Source organism: Eucyclogobius newberryi, unplaced genomic scaffold (assembly GCF_026437365.1).
Source record: "Eucyclogobius newberryi isolate DKJ021-1_F unplaced genomic scaffold, fEucNew1.0.hap1 SCAF_6, whole genome shotgun sequence".
Classification (NCBI taxonomy): domain Eukaryota; kingdom Metazoa; phylum Chordata; class Actinopteri; order Gobiiformes; family Gobiidae; genus Eucyclogobius; species Eucyclogobius newberryi.
Genome location: NW_027316278.1, coordinates 29,487,498 through 29,509,510, shown reverse-complemented (window position 1 = coordinate 29,509,510; position 22,013 = coordinate 29,487,498). Strand labels below are relative to the sequence as shown.

General features: G+C 39.7%; 1 protein-coding gene across 6 annotated transcripts in view; it reads left to right on the top strand.

Annotated features, from left to right (window-relative positions):
* Positions 1 to 22,013, top strand: part of pde4d (phosphodiesterase 4D, cAMP-specific) — a 323,831-nt gene extending 301,818 nt beyond the window's left edge. For all 6 annotated transcript variants that reach the window (XM_072432614.1, XM_072432613.1, XM_072432616.1 and 3 more), the window contains 9 exons: positions 4,155 to 4,248; positions 4,859 to 5,031; positions 5,845 to 5,943; positions 6,131 to 6,295; positions 7,224 to 7,323; positions 11,161 to 11,315; positions 11,834 to 11,956; positions 13,136 to 13,318; positions 14,493 to 22,013. In XM_072432614.1, the coding sequence (XP_072288715.1) occupies positions 4,155 to 4,248; positions 4,859 to 5,031; positions 5,845 to 5,943; positions 6,131 to 6,295; positions 7,224 to 7,323; positions 11,161 to 11,315; positions 11,834 to 11,956; positions 13,136 to 13,318; positions 14,493 to 15,095 (1,695 nt within the window). In that variant the 3' untranslated portion in view covers positions 15,096 to 22,013. The remainder of the gene's footprint in view (positions 1 to 4,154; positions 4,249 to 4,858; positions 5,032 to 5,844; positions 5,944 to 6,130; positions 6,296 to 7,223; positions 7,324 to 11,160; positions 11,316 to 11,833; positions 11,957 to 13,135; positions 13,319 to 14,492) is intronic.

The following is a 22,013-nucleotide window of genomic DNA, read 5'->3' as shown; positions in this document are numbered from 1 at the left end:
CACTGTGTCTGAAATGTCTCCACTGTGTCTGAAATGTCTCCACTATGTCTGAAATGTCCCCACTGTGTCTGAAATGTCTCCACTATGTCTGAAATGTCCTCACTGTGTCTGAAATGTCCCCACTGTGTCTGAAATGTCTCCACTATGTCTGAAATGTCCTCACTGTGTCTGAAATGTCTCCACTGTGTCTGAAATGTCCCCACTGTGTCTGAAATGTCCCCACTGTGTCTGAAATGTCCTCACTGTGTCTGAAATGTCCCCACTGTGTCTGAAATGTCCTCACTGTGTCTGAAATGTCCTCACTGTGTCTGAAATGTCCCCACTGTGTCTGAAATGTCCTCACTGTGTCTGAAATGTCCCCACTGTGTGAAATGTCCCCACTGTGTGAAATGTCCCCACTGTGTCTGAAATGTCCCCACTGTGTCTGAAATGTCCCCACTGTCTGAAATGTCCCCACTGTGTCTGAAATGTCCCCACTGTGTGAAATGTCCCCACTGTGTCTGAAATGTCCCCACTGTAAATGTCTCCACTATGTCTGAAATGTCCCCACTGTGTCTGAAATGTCTCCACTGTGTCTGAAATGTCTCCACTATGTCTGAAATGTCCCCACTGTGTCTGAAATGTCTCCACTATGTCTGAAATGTCCTCACTGTGTCTGAAATGTCTCCACTGTGTCTGAAATGTCCCCACTGTGTCTGAAATGTCTCCACTGTGTCTGAAATGTCTCCACTATGTCTGAAATGTCCCCACTGTGTCTGAAATGTCTCCACTATGTCTGAAATGTCCTCACTGTGTCTGAAATGTCTCCACTGTGTCTGAAATGTCCCCACTGTGTCTGAAATGTCCTCACTGTGTCTGAAATGTCCCCACTGTGTCTGAAATGTCCTCACTGTGTCTGAAATGTCCCCACTGTGTCTGAAATGTCCTCACTGTGTCTGAAATGTCCTCACTGTGTCTGAAATTTCCCCACTGTGTGAAATGTCCCCACTGTGTGAAATGTCCCCACTGTGTCTGAAATGTCCCCACTGTGTCTGAAATGTCCCCACTGTCTGAAATGTCCCCACTGTGTCTGAAATGTCCCCACTGTGTGAAATGTCCCCACTGTGTCTGAAATGTCCCCACTGTAAATGTCCCCACTGTGTCTGAAATGTCCCCACTGTGTCTGAAATGTCCCCACTGTCTGAAATGTCCCCACTGTGTCTGAAATGTCCCCACTGTGTGAAATGTCCCCACTGTGTGAAATGTCCCCACTGTGTCTGAAATGTCCCCACTGTAAATGTCCCCACTGTGTCTGAAATGTCCCCACTGTGTCTGAAATGTCCCCACTGTGTCTGAAATGTCCCCACTGTAAATGTCCCCACTGTGTCTGAAATGTCCCCACTGTAAATGTCCCCACTGTGTCTGAAATGTCCCCACTGTAAATGTCCCCACTGTGTCTGAAATGTCCCCACTGTGTCTGAAATGTCCCCACTGTGTGGACTAATGGAGGTTTATCTTATCTTAAAAGGTTCTGCATCATAATTTTTCAACATTTATCTATTCGTCTACTTCATGCAAGTTGATTAATTGTTGTTAAAAGGTTAAGAATACATCGACATAAAATCTGGCAAAATAACAATCAATAATGCTTAAGTAAAAAGGTTATATATATAAAGGAAGTATCTACAGAGCCGTCATGTTATTTTGTGCCGCGGCTCCTGAAACTGCTGCGCTATTTGACCGCGCCGTTTTAGACCACGCCAGGTTAAGGTTAAGGTTAGGGTTAGGGTTAGGGTTAGGGTTAGGGTTAGGGTTAGGGTTAGGGTTAGGGTTAAGGTTAAGGTTAGGGTTAGGGTTAGGGTTAGGGTTTTATATAAAATGTATAATATACATTTTATATATATTATTTATATATTATTATGTCACCGTATTCTTATTGTTAACCTTTATTTAACCAGGAAATCAAAAACCTCTTTTACAAAGGTGATGAATAAAAATGTATTTATTTCAAAAGACAAAATCATTTAACGATTAAATCCAAAAAAGTCAACGCAACTTTGCTGAATAATTATAAATTATCATTAAACAAATAATGATCTTATTAACTTAAACAAATCATTCTTAGATATTTGGCATATATTAATACATGGAGTTTACCATAAAAGACCAAATATAAGACCAATATAATAATACACATGAACTCTCGTTTGGGAAATAATACATTTTCATGCAATTAGGTTGTTCCAGCTGCCCACACAGAACACGGCAGAAAGCAATTCATTCATAAAACGATTAAAAGCACGTACAAATACAAAAACATAATGCTGAAGTGGACGCCATGTACTCCAGGCTTTTCAGTGCTGAGTTTGCATGTTCCTCCCGTGTCGACCTGAAACAAGAGGTCAAATCCTCAAGCTGAAGTCTTGACCAAGACCTGAGGTTAATCCATTCATTTTGACACATTTGACAGTATCATTCAATTTTTTGCCGATTTAGATTTAGTTTTTAGTTTAGTTTTAGTTTAGTCAACGATAATTTCACGTTAATTTAGTCGACTAAATCCATAATAGTTTTGGTCAACCAGAACATATATAATTATTTTTAACTGACATGATTGTCTTGTGTTTTGTTCTGAGAAGTTGAGATTGTTCCTGCTCTGGTTTGAGCCTCTGGGTCTGAAAAGTGGAACTTGGATCTCATCTTCCCTTTCATTCATTTATCTTTAGTTATTATTATTTGATGAAAATATCGGTATTTTATCTGATAAAATAATTAGGGATGAGCGATAGTTTAGTTTCAGTATCGGAAAATATTTAGCGTCACTATTTTCATTTCACATTCTGTTATTAATTTAGCTATTAGTTATTATTGAGTGTAAAGTTACTAAAAACTTTAACCTTGCTATGGATTTTAAAATCTAAAATCGACACCGGCAAATATCTAAATGCATGTAATTTTAGTCATCGTTTTAGTCTCTATTATTACTTTTTATTTTGTATTTTTTTGCTTTAGCCAGCAAAAGACAAACACGATGATAAAAACATTGTAATTGACACGATCAACACTGTTGCCGCCGCCCACTGCTTCTGACCAATAGAATGAATGAATTATTAGTGTCATCTCTTTACATCCTTATTGTTTCAAACGTAAGTGCTATGACCAGGTTTTTTGGGTCTCGATCATGTCTTCAGTTTAATCAATTACACATTTTCAAAACATATAACATCATTTCCATGTTTAATTCTTGTATCCGCTGCGTTTTGTGAAGGGGCCTGTGCAGCGTCAGTGTCAACATCAGTCAGAGCAGGAGGCTAAATTTAGGAGGAGCAGACGGGCGGCAGATACATGTGTGAATGAAGAAGACGCTTTTCTCAACCTAAATGACAGCATATGAAGGTTTTATTTAGTTTGTTTCTTTTGGTTTGTTTTTTTGTTTGAGAAAAAAAGATTTAAAATTAAATAAATAAATAAAAAAAGGGTTTTTCATAGGAGTTTTATTCAAAAGTTGTTCTACACTGTCCTGTCTTATGAATATTTAAGTTCTCTACATGTTTATAAGTATTACACGGTCTAATATATTAATGAACTTGGAAGGGTTAGACATATTGACATTGAAAGTGTAAAATTGCTTGAATTAAGAGGATCTTTATTTGAATATATTTTGAAGAATAATGAAAAATACATGATATATGGCAAGTCATTATCCAAATCTTCGCAAGCAATTTTTTTTTTTTTATCCTAGGCTAAATTAAACAATAAGTATAACACATATCACTGTGACCTGAGAAATAGTTTGAATTAGGGATGGTCTAACAATAATTGACTTGCTGTTGTGCCCGAAACGATAAACCGATATTAAGACCACACATTTATGTGAAGTTATAGCAAATAAACATTTCACTTTTGTATAAATAATAACATGTATTTATCTGTTGCATGATTGCGTGAACATACAGCCCATCACATCACCGATAACCGATATACCATCCCTAGTTTTAATCATATTTCATCATGAACTGTTTGGTACTACAATAAGTGTGCTGTATTTCTCGATGATTCGCTGTCCCCTTTTTACCTATAGAACACCACGTGACATTTCTATCATGTAAAACTGTGTTAATACGTCGTGAGCCATAAGCAGCGCTCCTCATGTCCGTGTGTGATGTTTGTTTCAGTTCAAGAGGATGCTGAACCGCGAGCTCACGCACCTGTCGGAGATGAGCCGCTCGGGGAACCAGGTCTCCGAGTTCATCTCCAGCACTTTCTTAGGTCAGTGAAATGAGCTGTACACACGGAGAGGGTTGTTTCTTCTTTCTTCAGCAAAAATACCTGCTGTAATTATCAGTCTCATTTGATTTTTGAAGTAAATAGTCTCAATCAAGAATGCTGCAGTTTGTATTTTTAATGTTTAATTGGTTAAATCCTTGGATTGGATGAGAAAAATCTCCAATACAACTGAAGAAATGTGACTCGTTGATGAATCAAAATGATTATAATTTCGGACTAAAGTAGACAACTAAAATATTCGTTAGTTGCAGCCTTAGTTTGTGGTAATTACCATCAAAAGGTCTGTTAGTCTGCAGGTTTTTACTTTAAATATAAAAGATATTAATAATACTCATCATCATTTTTAAATAATTATAAAATACCTGTATATATTTTCATGTTAACTATCTGAACAAATGCTCCAGTGCACATGTTTGGTTCTCTGTAAAACATAATAAATCTTCTTCTGATCTTCTTTATTTATGGATTTAAGTGACAAAAAAATAGGATTGCTGCTATAATCATGAACAATTATTATTTTACAAAGATCAGAAGTCCTTAAAATGGCATCCGTGCAGAAAAGTATTGTGACTTGTTCCTGCTTGTATTTCAGATAAGCAGCATGAGGTGGAGATGCCTTGTCCTCAGGCGCAGAAGGACAAAGAGAAGAACAAGCCCATGTCTCAGATCAGTGGAGTCAAGAAACTGCAGCACTCGTCCAGCCTCACCAACTCCAACATCCCACGCTTCGGAGTCAAGACGGAGGCTGAGGACGCACTTGGAAAGGTCTGCACCACAACCAGAACAGCACCAGAACAGCACCAGAACAGCACCAGAATAGCACCAAAACAGCACCTCTCAAGAATAGGGAAAGAACAGCACCAAAACAGCACCAGAACAGCACCAAAACAGCACCTCTCAAGAATAGGGAAAGAACAGCACCAAAACAGCACCAAAACAGCACCAGAACAGCACCAGAACAGCACAAAAACAGCACCAGAATAGCACCAAAACAGCACCTCTCAAGAATAGGGAAAGAACAGCACTAAAACAGCACCAAAACAGCACCAGAACAGCACAAAACAGCACCAAAACAGCACCTCCCAAGAATAGGGAAAGAACAGCACCAAAACAGCACCAGAATAGCACCAAAACAGCACCAAAACAGCACCAGAATAGCACCAGAACAGTACCAAAACAGCACCAGAACAGGGCAAAAACAGGGCAAGAACAGCACTAAAACAGCACCAGAACAGCACCAAAACAGTACCAAAACAGGGCAAAAACAGCACCAGAATAGCCCTAAAACAGCATCAGAACAGCACCAAAACAGCACCAAAACAGCACCAGAACAGGGCAAAAACAGCACCAGAACAGGGCAAAAACAGGGCAAGAACAGCACCAGAATAGCACCAAAAACAGCACCAAAACAGCACCAAAACAGCACCAGAACAGCACCAAAGCAGCACCAAAACAGCACCAAAACAGCACCAAAACAGCACCAAAACAGCACCAGAACACACAGTTTCTCCTCTCCCTCTATGATTGTTTCATTTAGAACCATCTTTAACGTGTATCTTCCTGTTTGCTCTTTCACAGGAGCTGGAACATGTAAATAAATGGGGCCTTAATGTTTTTAAAATCTCTGAGTTTTCTGGGAATCGGCCGCTGACAGTCATGATGCACAACATATTCCAGGTTCGACTCTCACTTAATATTGTTTGTCATGTTACTAGTGCTGAACATTTTTATTCAGGGGGCCGATGGCGCAGATTGGCAGCCTATCTTAAATGAAAAATGCAATGTAAAGCACTTTGGGTGACTTGAAATGCTCATTATAACTCTATTAACACCGTCGAAACTTTGCCCTTTTTTTCTTTTGCAGGAGCGAGACCTGTTGAAGACATTTAAAATCCCCCTGGACACCTTTATAACATACCTGATGACCTTAGAAGACCATTACCACGCCGATGTGGCTTATCACAACAACATACACGCTGCTGACGTCACCCAATCCACACATGTGCTGCTGTCCACCCCCGCCCTGGAGGTACGCTCGAGTACTGCAGGGAGCTGACCTTTAGGGGCTGTTGACCTTTAGGGGCTGTTGACCTTTAGGGGCTGTTGACCTTTAGGGGCTGTTGACCTTTAGGGGCTGCCTCTTTGTCATAAGGCCTCAGTGATGGCCTCAATGGTGGATGAGACATACATGGACTTTGATGATGAGGGACATACTGGGTCAACGATGTATAGAACCTTCCAGAAGTGATGTGTAAAGAGTAAATACACACATAGTCCGGAACTTGCCTGAAACTTCTATCACATTTATTTTAATGAGGCAGCAAAAAAAAAAACTGTAAATGTGCTTTTTGTAGACGGCGCAGACACATGGTTGTTTTTAGATGTTCATGACATTTGCCAGCGAGTTCTAACTATCAATATCTAGTTCACTTTTTTAGTGCCTGGTACTTTTTTCCACACTTTTTTGGACTCCTTTGGCTCCTGCTCAGGGGCAGCTGCTTTCTAGTCAGACCAAGAACCTTTTGGGTACTTTTATAACACTGCTATTGTTTGAAAATAGTCAAAAGATGAAATTCTACATGAGTAAATAGTAACTAAAATGTCTAGTCGAGTGATGTTCAATCACCAAAACAGCTCTCGATTTTTGTAGTTTGCGACGTTTGGAGGCTAACGCTAACTCTTGAATTGATAATGCATCAGAGATAACTTATACAATGCAATGTGTTGTTTAAAACACTGGAAGGGTCTATACATTTATATGATATAATTGTTGCATAGCTGAGTTTTGCCTCTAGCGCCACCTGCCGCTGTAAAGAGTCATTACGTCTCACAAAAGAGCAGATGGGATTGAGTATTTTGGCAGTGTAAATGTTTCTAAAGACAAGGGGGGCCGTGTTGTGGGGTCCCCTGGTGTAAAGCCTTCTTAAAAGATTGATTTTCTCTTCTTCTCCGCTCAGGCTGTGTTCACCGACCTGGAGATCTTAGCTGCCATCTTTGCCAGTGCGATCCACGATGTTGACCATCCAGGAGTCTCCAACCAGTTTCTCATCAACACAAGTGAGTAGGAAGAAACAGTTATGTGTTTATTTATATGTTTGTGTGTTTTTTTTTTTTTTAAACTACTTATAAAGTGTCTTCACTACAATCTGTTAAAGTCATATTTTGTCAAAACGATCCAGGGAAAGAACCAGAACAGCAAAGGTTTTCACACAAAGACCATTTTTACACAATTTTCACAACGTTCAGTTTAGTTCAGTTTATTTGCCATTTGTAGTGTGAAAACCACTTTGGAACACACACACGTACACACATACATACACATACACATACACACATCCATACACACACATACACGTCCACGTCCACACACACATAAATACATATACACATACACGTACACATACATACATACACACATACATACACACACATACACGTACACACATACATACACATACACACATACATACACACACATACATACACGTACACATACACACGTACACATACATACCCATACACATACACGTACACGTACACATACACATACACATACACATACACATACACATACATACATACACATACACACATACATACACGTACACACATACATACACATACACATACACATACACATACACATACACATACATACATACACATACACACATACATACACGTACACACATACATACACATACACACATACACACATACACACATACACACATACACACATACACACATACACGTACACATACACATACACGTACACTTACACATACATACACGTACACACATACATACACATACACACATACACACATACACACGTACACATACACATACACGTACACTTACACATACATACACGTACACATACACACGTACATATACACGTACACGTACACATACACGTACACGTACACATACGTACACGTACATGTACACGTACAAATACACACACACATACACATACACTCTAAAAGAAGCATGAGTAGTTGCAGCTTACAAAGTCAAGCACGTCCTGCCTAATGTGTGTTAGTCATTGCTCTTGACCGAAGTACCTGCACACACACTTCAGTTTCATTGTGAGAACCTTTCATTATCCAAACTGGAAACCCTGCGGCTCCGGTGACTCACTAACTCCTGAGAACTCTTTTAACGGAACCTCTAACTCACTGTGGGCAACACGGCCATGTCACCACTGCCCAAACCTGTGCTAACGAGCAACACATTTCATATCAATATTATTTACACATTCATTAGATTATTATTAGTATTATTATTATATATAACTTCTCTTCATAAGCATAAACAAGTCATTATGGCTTGTTTTGCCGGGGCCATTTTACACAAATAAATACAATTTGTTGCTCTCAAGTCTGAACTCCAAACCACATGCTTTTATCTACAGAGCATTGGCTGCAGACCTCTTGATTAAAAAGCCCCAAGCTGACTATTAGGGATTTCAAATGACTGGATCTAATTGCACAGTCCAATATGAACATATAATACAAAGCCCCGGATAATCAAACCTCTTTTATACAATGTCTTTGGACTAATAAAGGGCGCGGTACTCAGGCTGGACCAAACCTCAAGTGAACAAGAAGAGGAATGATACATGTGACTCACCAAACGATTAAAATGTATCTGTTTGGTTTATTTAACAGGAACATTACACATGGTTTTATTGTTTTATTATCATATTTATGATTAAATATTGCCATTACGTGCTTGGTCAGTGGTGCAGTGGTTGAGAGAGTTGCACATGTGTACTTGCTGCTAATAATAAGGATTTTGGTTGCTTATGTATCAATAAGTAATTATAAATGTGCTGAAATTTAGTTTATGTTTAACTTGTACGTGCCGAGCTGATTCCAATGAACTATGGCTCTATAAAAAACACTGTTTGTCTTAAAGCGAGGAAGTTTTAGATGTGGATACGCGTGTGCTGTTGAAATGTCCCTTTAACAGTGTGTGGATATGTGTTTGCTGTTGAAATGTCCCTTTAATAGTGTGTGGATACGTGTTTGCTGTTGAAATGTCCCTTTAACAGTGTGTGGATACGTGTTTGCTGTTGAAATGTCCCTTTAATAGTGTGTGGATACGTGTTTGCTGTTGAAATGTCCCTTTAATAGTGTGTGGATACGTGTTTGCTGTTGAAATGTCCCTTTAATAGTGTGTGGATATGTGTTTGCTGTTGAAATGTCCCTTTAACAGTGTGTGGATACGTGTTTGCTGTTGAAATGTCCCTTTAATAGTGTGTGGATACGTGTTTGCTGTTGAAATGCCCCTTTAATAGTGTGTGGATATGTGTTTGCTGTTGAAATGTCCCTTTAACAGTGTGTGGATACGTGTTTGCTGTTGAAATGTCCCTTTAATAGTGTGTGGATATGTGTTTGCTGTTGAAATGTCCCTTTAACAGTGTGTGGATATGTGTTTGCTGTTGAAATGTCCCTTTAACAGTGTGTGGATATGTGTTTGTTGTTGAAATGTCCCTTTAACAGTGTGTTGATATATGTTTGCTGTTTAAATGTCCCTTTAACAGTGTGTGGAAATGTGTGTGCTGTTGAATTGTCCCTTTAACAATGTGTGGATATGTGTGTGCTGTTGAAATGTCCCTTTAACAGTGTGTGGATACGTGTTTGCTGTTGAAATGTCCCTTTAACAGTGTGTGGATACGTGTTTGCTGTTGAAATGTCCCTTTAATAGTGTGTGGATACGTGTTTGCTGTTGAAATGTACCTTTAACAGTGTGTGGATATGTGTTTGCTGTTGAAATGTCCCTTTAACAGTGTGTGGATATGTGTTTGCTGTTGAAATGTCCCTTTAACAGTGTGTGGATATGTGTGTGCTGTTAAATTGTCCCTTTAACAATGTATGGATATGTGTTTGCTGTTGAAATGTCCCTTTAACAGTGTGTGGATATGTGTGTGCTGTTGAATTGTCCCTTTAACAATGTATGGATATGTGTTTGCTGTTGAAATGTCCCTTTAATAGTGTGTGGATACGTATGTGCTGTTGAAATGTCCCTTTAACAGTGTGTTGATATGTGCTTGCTGTTGAAATGTCCCTTTAACAGTGTGTTGATATGTGTTTGCTGTTGAAATGTCCCTTTAATAGTGTGTGGATACGCGTGTGCTGTTGAAATGTCCCTTTAACAGTGTGTGGATATGTGTTTGCTGTTGAAATGTCCCTTTAACAGTGTGTGGATATGTGCTTGCTGTTGAAATGTTCCTTTAATAGTGTGTGGATATGTGTTTGCTGTTGAAATGTCCCTTTAATAGTGTGTGGATACGCGTGTGCTGTTGAAATGTCCCTTTAATAGTGTGTGGATATGTGTTTGCTGTTGAAATGTCCCTTTAATAGTGTGTGGATATGTGTTTGCTGTTGAAATGTCCCTTTAATAGTGTGTGGATATGTGTTTGCTGTTGAAATGTCCCTTTAATAGTGTGTGGATATGTGTTTGCTGTTGAAATGTCCCTTTAATAGTGTGTGGATATGTGTTTGCTGTTGAAATGTCCCTTTAATAGTGTGTGGATATGTGTTTGCTGTTGAAATGCCCCTTTAATAGTGTGTGGATACGCGTGTGCTGTTGAAATGTCCCTTTAATAGTGTGTGGATACGCGTGTGCTGTTGAAATGTCCCTTTAATAGTGTGTGGATACGCGTGTGCTGTTGAAATGCCCCTTTAATAGTGTGTGGATACGCGTGTGCTGTTGAAATGTCCCTTTAATAGTGTGTGGATATGTGTTTGCTGTTGAAATGCCCCTTTAATAGTGTGTGGATACGCGTGTGCTGTTGAAATGTCCCTTTAATAGTGTGTGGATACGCGTGTGCTGTTGAAATGTCCCTTTAATAGTGTGTGGATATGCTTGTTCTCCGTCTAGACTCCGAGCTGGCTCTGATGTACAACGACTCGTCCGTGTTGGAGAACCATCATTTAGCTGTGGGCTTCAAACTGCTACAGGAGGAGAACTGTGACATCTTTCAAAACCTGACCAAAAAACAGAGACAATCACTGCGAAAGATGGTTATCGACATAGTAAGTACACAACCTACATTTATTTAAAGATAGCTGAAATATTGTCTAATAAGGAATAATATAAAAACTGATTGTATTCCGTTTTTTAACAATACATAGATCAAATTATGTATCAATCACTTAATCTGCATTTTCCAAGGTTTAGAGCTATTTTAACTTGGATTAGGGTGTAAAACTTGTAATGTTCTTATCACCAGCAGATTGAGCAATTACAATGGACTTTTTACAGCACTTTTTCTAAAGTCCGTCAAACAGCTTCAATTAGTTCAAAATGCTGCAGTTCAAAATATTCAATCTTAAATCTCTCAGTTGATTTATTAATCTATAAATGTTTCCGCGGTGCAGTATCTGACTGAGATGCTTCTTCCATGGGTTTTATTCTTGACTTATTACTGTGATCCTTTTTTTTTTCTTCTGCTGCACAGGTTCTGTTTTGTATGAAATGTCCTCATGGTTGAATCTAGGTTTGTAGTTTTCTTGTTTTTGTGGCTAAATGTTTGCCTGCCGTGTGTGAACAGGTCTTGGCCACTGACATGTCCAAGCACATGAACCTCCTGGCTGACCTGAAGACCATGGTGGAGACCAAGAAGGTGACGAGCTCCGGTGTGCTGCTGCTGGACAACTACTCGGACAGGATACAGGTGAGTGCTGGCACCTGCGCCATCATCCCACTTATTGCTTTCCTTTCAGCAGAAGTATTTTAACACGTGTATGTTGTTTTATAAGCTCAGTTTTCACAAAGATCGTAAAACATGTACTGTATTTTCCGGTCTATAAGTTGCATCGGCCAAAAAATGCATTATAGAGAAGAAAAATACATATATAAGTCGCACTGGAGAATAAGTCGCATATATGGGGGAAATTTATTTGATAAAATCCAAGACCAAGAACAGACATTTAATCTTGAAATGCAATTCAAAATAATAACAGATTAGAGAACATGGTGAATAGGTGTACGTATGCTAACATTTGATCAATATAAAGATTTCATTGTCAATATCATTGACAGACAAAATACTTGACATCTATAATGTGTGCCAACATATTTAAGGTCATTTAAAGGAGACATATCATGCTTTTTTTTAGGTGTTTAGTATTGAACTATAACATTAGTAGATCATCATTTTTACATATTATTCAGTCTAAACCCAAATCAATGATCTAAAATGGCATGGTAATCAAAACAGGACCTTTTACTTCCTGTTCAAAACTGCATAACTAATAAGCACCGCCTCCTCATCGTGACATTTCACCTTAACAAGCAGCAGATTGTCATTTACGAGTTTTTATTGTTGATTTTATTGTTGGCTACGTGACGTTTTCCTAGGACTTTTTAATGACAGGAGAATACAGGATTACTCAAACATGCATTGATCGATCCAAATACTACTTTGACTAAACTAAAGTTGAGGAAACACTGTTGTAACAAACAGTAAAGCTCATCTGTCCCCTTTAAATTAGAGTTATAAGTTCTCCGTCCACTCCTCACAGCCTTTTCCAGTCATTAGCAGTGTTTTTAAGCTCTGCAAAGCCTCCACAATCAGTGTTAGTGCCTCTCCAGGCGTTAGCGTTAGCATTCACAATTGTCTTTGCCTTACTTCACAACTCTGAGCAAAAACAACAACATGATGTAATTATTAATCAAACACATATTTTGGCATCGAGGGCCCAAAATATAACAGAGAACTATACTAATATTATGTGTATGGAACATTAAATATTACTGTCATCCAGGGCTACCCCAACAGCAACCCCACAGCTCCCTCTGGTGGCCACACGTCAGACAACAGTGTGGTCCAAACACGTACTGCTGTGTACAGGTTTTGCAGAACATGGTGCACTGCGCTGACCTGAGTAACCCCACCAAGCCCCTGCAGCTGTACAAACAGTGGACGGACCGCATCATGGAGGAGTTCTTCACCCAGGGCGACCGGGAGAGGGAGAGGGGCATGGAGATCAGCCCCATGTGCGACAAACACAACGCCTCGGTGGAGAAGAGCCAGGTACGACGCACACAGGGGACAGCACATGGGTGTTTTTTTGCATTTTTAAGATAAGATAAGATAATCCTTTAATGTCCACACATGGGGGATACAGAAGGAAAGGACAGATTATAGGAAGTTTCTCTTAATTGAAGAACTCTTATGAACAAAACAAAAAACTCTCGTTAACAAAACTCCTCTCATATGTTAATAGGGAATGGAGGAGGGGGGATAAAATAAAATAGATAAATAAAATAAAAGATAAAAATAAGATAATAATAAAATAATAATAATAAAATAAGACTAACTAATACTAATAGTAAGTAAGTAAACTAAATAAAACACTCATATTTACATCAGTTATATGCACATGAATATGGCCTTAATTGCTTGTGAGTACAACAGTAATTGCACATGAATATGACGGTATTGTATATGGTTAATTCAGTTTTGCGCGTGTTCAGGGCTAGCAGTGTTTGAATGTGATAATACAAAGACACAAAGATATATAGGCCATGATGTGTTTAGGACATCTGAGCACCCAGGTTGGTACTTTTGCAGGCACCTGGTTGTTGTTTATATGTTTATCATATTTGCCAAAGATGAATAACTATCAATAGCTAATGTCAACCACCACTTTCTGAAGTTCACTCATTGCTGTAAGTTTTGTGGCGCTTGGTGCAACAAAACAAACATGTTCTTGTCAAACTGTTGCATGTTTTTTAGTGCATTAATGTCCAGAATCATGTTAGATTTAAGAAATGATTCTGCGTAATCCCTCATTTGCCATTGTAGTTTCAAAGGTAATCATCTGGACATCAGAAAGTTATTTTCAATCTGAGGAGCTGTACTATACACTACTCTGGGCTGACTAAGCCCTGCCCAAACGAACCTCCCTCTGTCTACCTGTTATGGGCCATTACAGTCCTGTTGGGAGATTCCGTCAGATTGTAAGGTTTAGTGCTCATTTTGATCTCACTAGTTCCAAAACAATAAAAGCAGTCAAATCAAAGCAAACCATAAATCCCTAAAACACAAAAAATGACAATAAACAAGTAAAGTAAGTTAGCCAGAGAGTAAAAGTAGACCTTGAGACGAGACTTAGAACACTTGGACGTGACAGACTTGAGTGTCATGACAACACTTCCTTTAAGAAACAGTATCAGAAAGTATCACAGACTGTGCTTTGTTGTAGGTGGGCTTCATCGACTACATCGTGCACCCGCTGTGGGAGACGTGGGCCGACCTGGTGCACCCGGACGCCCAGGACATCCTGGACACGCTGGAGGACAACCGCGAGTGGTACCAGAGCACCATCCCCCAGAGCCCCTCCCCGGCGCTAGACGAGCCCGACGACGGCAGCGGGCGGCCGCCAGGGGGAGACAAATTCCAGTTCGAACTGACTTTAGAAGAGGACGGAGAGTCGGACACAGAGAAGGACAGTGGCAGCCAGCCCGAAGAAGAGGAGGAAGAGGAGGAGGAAGAGGAGGAGGAGAACAGCTGCACCGACTCCAAAACGCTGTGCACGCAGGACTCTGAGTGCACGGAGATCCCCCTGGACGAGCAGGTGGGGGACGACGTGGACGAGGGGGACGACGAGGACGAGGAGGGTACACTGTGCTCCCCGTGCGTCCCAGAGGAGGAGGAGGAGGAGGAGCGGGGGACACTCTGCTCTCCCTCCTGCGTCCCGGAGGAGGAGGAGCGGGCGGAGGAGGAGGGGGAGGCGCTGCTGTGCTCGCCCTCCTGCGTCCCAGAGGAGGACGAGGACGCAGACGAGGACAGGACCGCCGACACATAGCAGTTTATACTCACCCAACGTACTCTTCTTAGTAATGACAGAGAATTATTTATAGAATATTTTTGGGGAGGGGCTGGGAGTCTGCGGCTACGTCCACGCTAACGCATCGTGTGTGTGTTTTTAATGCTAACACTACTTAAACGCTCCAGCAGCAGTTTTCAAAGTGCAATATACAAAAAGTATGTAAGACTTGGTGCTTCACATTAGTGTTGTAATTATAATTATGGATGTTATATTACTACTAAAATACAAGCAGTTTGGCACAAAAATATACAATTGAATAACGTTTCGAGCATTGACCTCTACAAATGCAAATATTCAAACTATTGTCATTATAAGTTTGTCCGTCGAACGATTAGTATATCATTGCATGCTCAAAAGTCTCATCAGTGTGGATCGTTGGCCAGTAGGTGTCGCTCAAAAGCTTCTCAACACTAATAATAGACCCAAACCGGAAGGTCATTTCATACTTTTGTTGTCCGGCCCGTTTATTTCAGCGTCCGAGGAAAATGCGCTAACGTGGACGTAGCCGCCGTGTTTTGTTTGTGTTCTATTCCAAAGCGCGTGCTGCTGTTCACTTTGACCACTCCCCGTTTCTCTTCAGACACGCCCACTGGTACTCCCCACTTATTTTTGCACTCAGGAAATCTTCTTTTCATTCCTGTCCCTCTGAACTGAAGCGGTGTCTCACTCTGTGCATAGGTTGGGTTCACGTGACGTCACAACTTTCTAACAAAAAAAAAAACATCTGGAGCTGGAGGACGGGGCAGAAATCGATTGTTTTTTGCCGTCAAAATACAGATTTCTTGACCTGTTTTATGGTTAATATCTCTGTAATTACTGGGCTCAGTGTCTTCATCTTCGGCACAAATGAAAAAAGAAGAAATAAGTATGCTTCGTAGTTAGTGGTGCTATTCAAACACACTCTTATAAAAGATATTAGCCACAAGTGCGTACAGTATGACAGGTTTATATGATTTCCACCTTTGGCTTTTGTTGGTGGAATAATACCTGCCATACGTTTGTTCAGAAATACCTTGAAAAACATGCAATCTTTCTGTGAATATGCTCGCCCCGTTACAGACCGGACCTGTAACTAACACGCTTGGCAAAACAATAACCCAAAACAATAACCTCTCCATGGCGACGTTCTCACTGCAGGATGAATCAAATGTGACCTGAGACGTGGGAAAAGCCCAACATTTTCTAAAGTGATCTCCACTGACTGAGCGTTTCTGCCGTGGAATTACGATCATTACGACATTGCGTGGCTGCATTAGCATGTCGAAGGCAAGCTAGCGTTCATCTCAAACGTAATACCCTCTGCAGCCAGTAGATGGAACCAAATGTGTTTTTGTTTTGTTTTTATGGTTCTAAAACGTGCAATACCAAAGTAAAGGTACTCACTGTTTGGAGGTCAGTAACAATACAAATAATTCATAATAGTTGTCCTTTAAGCTAATTGTTAAAGATGACTATTGCATCACGTTGACACATGGTCTTCTTCTGCAGTTTGAACGTCGCCAGTGCGGTTCATTTATTGAAACAAACACAACAAAAGTGGGTCGGTTATTTATTTTTCAAAAACAGCAATTTCCTCCTGCCCTCCATCTGAAACGGTTTTCTTATTTTTTTTTAACACCGTGAACGCAACCTATCGCTAAACATCCGGGCGACCACATTCCCTTCATCCTTGCCTGTGTTCAAACAAAGTGCCCGTTCAACTCCACTGCAGAGAATGTCCGTGCGTTTAGGTCATCTCTCCCCACTGTGAACCCGATATCTTTTGGCCGTCGTCCCGCACGAAAGAAGCGAAAGGAAAACGTTGGCGTGAAGCTGCAGCACATTGGGGAGCTTTATGAACATCCGACGTGGAAGTCTTCCTGGAACAAAACTCAAAAACCGTGACCGACACAAGCTCGAACCTTACAGCTGTTGACGCTGTCCTCAACCTCTGATTATTTTGTTTCGTACTGTATGTAAGATTCAGATATTTTCTAGAATTCACTTTTGCTAGAATTTACTTTTTTTGGAGTTCAATGAAAGAATTTTGCCAGTGTTTGAAGGGATATACAACAAAACAACAAATCAACACAATATATATATAGATATATATATTGGGAGTGATGATGCACTTGCTCCAGATAGCATTTATACTACTAAACCCATACCATCTCCTCACGTTGTATTTTTTGTTTCATTGACAGAAATGTTGACGCTCATTCAACTCCATGATGTGGGTGAAGCCTTTACATTTTCTTACTGTTGCCTGCAGTTCAGTTTGAACACGTCAGACAATGCAATGCTTTGTAGTTGTTGCATTTTGCACCTTTTCGATAGAACTACTGCGTTACTTTACCGCCCGTTTTGTCTCCGTATGCCTTTTCTGCCTCTCACGTGCTTTAATTTATTCGATTTTGTCTTGTTCTACCATCGTGCGAAACCGGTCGTTGTCTTTTCTTTTGGCAAGACAATCAGCTTCATTGCATTGGTCATCGTCGGACGCCACAGAGCCTAGAATGCACTGAAACTGCTGTCTCAAACTCTGCACATCACACCTCACTCTTATTTATTGTTTTGTACTTGTGTGTGCATGTTTCGACGGCTCATTTGAACCCGATTCAGCAGGCTTTTTTATTTGATTTGATTTTTTTCTAAGTTCTAAGCCTGGTCAGCCATCTGAAATATTACAAATGTACAAAAAGCTCTTTGGATTTGATGTTTTTCAGCTGCGATTGTAAAGGGTTCTGAGTATATTCTCTGGCAGTATAATAGAAACCACAAAACAAATCAAAGAAACAAACTATTTCATGCAAGTTACTTTAACACAGCGACACATTTAAACAATTTGTTAGCACTCCACAAGTAAAACTGCTAATTACTTCAAAGTGTTCCACAGCAGTCTTAAAAATGCCTTTGTATCTATTAAATTAAAGGTGTTTTAATCCTTGCAAACTAGAAACGTAAATAATACTACATCTTAAAAACTAATAAGATGAAAAATTAGCGACGCTCACCTGGTCCGAGTTTATTTTGTGTAAATTGTGCCCTAAATATGCAACATCTGGACATCTGATTTACTTTCCAGCTTCTAATATCATCAAAAAGTATCTGGAAATACACTTACTTACAAAGCCCTGTACATGTAACATTTGCTGATATTGATAATGAATGTACTGCATCATGAAGCTGTTGTACATGACAGAGGCTGATTACTTTTCAAACAGTCAAGTATGAAAACAGTGTCGAAAGAGCGTTTGTGATCGTTTCGCTCTCCAAACTACTCTCAATCTCCCGTAATTGATATAGATCGATGATATAGAATTAAGAGAATCGCCAATACGCAATCTTGATAAACATGTTGAATCGTTTTGAGACGATGGTGAAATGATTTGCCAAATGATTTGCTAAATGAAGAACCAAATTAATTCAGAAATACATCTGCAGTGTGGTTAGTGTGAGGCCTGACTCAGTTTAGTAACATAAATCCACTTAATAGTCCAGTTACTAGTCAGTTTAGTTGCATAAATCCACTTACTAGTCAGTTTAGTAACATAAATCCACTTTATAGTCCAGTTACTAGTCAGTTTAGTTGCATAAATCCACTTACTAGTCCAGTTACTAATCAGTTTAGTAACATAAATCCACTTAATAGTCCGGTTACTAGTCAGTTTAGTTGCATAAATCCACTTACTAGTCAGTTTAGTAACATAAATCCACTTAATAGTCCGGTTACTAGTCAGTTTAGTTGCATAAATCCACTTACTAGTCCAGTTACTAGTCAGTTTAGTAACATAAATCCACTTAATAGTCCAGTTACTAGTCAGTTTAGTTGCATAAATCCACTTAATAGTCCAGTTACTAGTCAGTTTAGTTGCATAAATCCACTTAATAGTCCAGTTACTAGTCAGTTTAGTTGCATAAATCCACTTAATAGTCCAGTTACTAGTCAGTTTAGTTGCATAAATCCACTTACTAGTCAGTTTAGTAACATAAATCCACTTTATAGTCCAGTTACTAGTCAGTTTAGTTGCATAAATCCACTTACTAGTCCAGTTACTAATCAGTTTAGTTGCATAAATCCACTTACTAGTCAGTTTAGTAACATAAATCCACTTAATAGTCCGGTTACTAGTCAGTTTAGTTGCATAAATCCACTTACTAGTCCAGTTACTAGTCAGTTTAGTAACATAAATCCACTTAATAGTCCAGTTACTAGTCAGTTTAGTTGCATAAATCCACTTAATAGTCCAGTTACTAGTCAGTTTAGTTGCATAAATCCACTTAATAGTCCAGTTACTAGTCAGTTTAGTAACATAAATCCACTTAATAGTCCAGTTACTAGTCAGTTTAGTAACATAAATCCACTTAATAGTCCAGTTACTAGTCAGTTTAGTTGCATAAATCCACTTACTAGTCAGTTTAGTTGCATAAATCCACTTACTAGTCCAGTTACTAGTCAGTTTAGTTGCATAAATCCACTTCCCTCGTTAATCTGGAGCTTTGTAAATCCAGTAAAAGGCTGGTTTTCTTCTGCCCTCCTCAGTTGAACATCCAGGTGTGCAAAAACAATCCACAATCTCTAAAACTCCAATAAAGTTTGTTAATCGCACCCGGCGTTGTTAGTTTTAACGCAAATCCCACGCCAGCGCCCGTGTGCAGTGGTGGTGCATGCTGGGATAGGCTACAGGAGCTTTTCCACTGAACATGGTCCACAGTGAGCGAGTGTGGCTGGCCAGGCTCCTGTTTGCAGTTTGTTTACAGTGAACGCTGCTGTAGCTGTCATTAAACTGTTCAAAACTCATCAACTCCAAAAGTTCTTGTTTTCTCCTGCCATTTCACATCTTTGTTTCACTTGATTTAGTGCCAAGATCTGACTCCTTTTCCATGCTCACCTGATGCCCTTACCTGTAATAAAAATCCTGGTTTATTGCTGTTTACAACATATTTATTGTGCTGTATATAAAGTATAATTATTAATGTTATTACTATCATAATGCCGTTTGTTGTAAATGGTTGATCTTATCATCCCTTTTGGTGATGGTGTGGCTGTATTACGTACCTCTTGTTAAGAGAATGTTTATTCCACATGAGCTTCAGTGTAAAATTGATCCATCGACATGTTGCTTATCTGAGAAATAGCTCAGTGACATCGAGAGGAAAGCCAAATTGTCTTTTTTTTTCTTAAATACTAACTGTTCCTTGGCCCATGGGCTGTGCCTTAAATTCATGTCATTTAGCCTTTTCGTTCTCTGTCGTTTTCTAGTTGCTGCATCAGCAAACTACTCGACTGGGGTTGTCCTGATCTCGTTCAAATGTCTTTTTACAGAAACAGACAAACACGATGAGAAAAAGGCTGAAACGTAAGACGACTCTTACAGAGATTCAAAACAACCTCCAGTCACAGGTTTGCTCTTGGATGAAGTGTGGAAGCCAACTGGATTTGATGTAAACATGGTGTGGACAAGCTGGACACCCGAAAGGCCCGAAAGCCGCAAACTCATGAATGGTTTAGGGGGGTCTCGGTTTGATGCGAGAGGGGTTTCCTGAATGGACAAGTCAGAGCAACAGATCACAAAGCACAACTCATTATACTTATTATAATTAATAAGAGTTTATTCAAATGTTGGATGTACAAGAAGCTCAAATTTGGTCAGGCTTTTGTCAAACACCACATTAATTTGGTCATTTTAAAGTGCATATGACGGACTCTCCTCTTTTTCTAATTATGACTTTGTTCGGTGGGATAGAACCTGTGATCAACATTATCATAGTTTATTTATTCATATTTGTGAAGAAACATTTAAAAATAAAAGTTAAAAAGTACAGGAAGTAGAGCGGAATCAACACGCAACATTCCATCCAAGAAACAGGAACAATTCATACATTTGTACAACAGTTTAAACAGTCATTTGGTGCTATCAGGCATTATTATTTGTCAAATCATAACTATTGTGTAAGTTAATTTGTTCTGGCACTTGTTTGGACTATAGTTGCTAGGTAACAGTTGTGGAATTACTTAAGTCTGCTGCTCAGATTCAACATGATCCAAAACTGGGGAAATATTTAGTCAAATCTTCAATATAATCCTGTTCACTACGTTTTTGTCAAAAGTGTAGTCCAACCTGTCAGATGCACTTTAAATATGTCGTCTACTTTTAACTTTTTACGTTTGATTATTTCATTTATTTCATTTTTAGCAAGTTCATTACCGTTTCTCTTGTTGCTTTTGCCACTCGTCCCTTTCGGAGCCACCGCAAACGTCCAACCCTGACCACTTTCCTTCCGGGTGTTCAGCCTGTATCCCGTTTGCTAAAGCACAGACCCGGAGAGCGCCCGTAAGTTCAGCCACTGCTGCATTCGATCTGGCTGCAACCGCACGGGCCGCTGTCTGCTCGGCACCCGCACGCGCCACACTCCACTCACACCACTGACGCAATATCCCAAAAATATATCACTGACATCTCTCTGCCTGGGCGGGGCTGTGGCGGGGAGGTGGGCGGGGCCTGTGTGCAAAGAGGGCGGGGGTTGGGGAGTCGTCGCATTGTCGCCCCGCCCAATGGGAGCTCTTATGTCGACACGCATACTGTAGATTTGAAACAGCCCTGGACCAATGGAAACAGTGGATTCTTTTCTCATTCTGTGTTCTATTTTTTATGGTATGAGAGGATACACAAACTGTAACTTTAAAGGTCTTCAGGACAAATTATTTTTGGGTTACGTCTTTAGAATGCCAACTTGTCTGGAAGTTTTCACAGGACAATTAAAATGTTATTTTAATGGATTCCTTGTTAATTGCAGTCTATTGGATAGCACTGTAGATCATACAACTTTACGTAAAAAAACGTTTGAAAAAACATGAAAAAAAAAAGTTTTATATGCAATGGATTCAATAAAAGCATGGGTTGATTCTGCCTA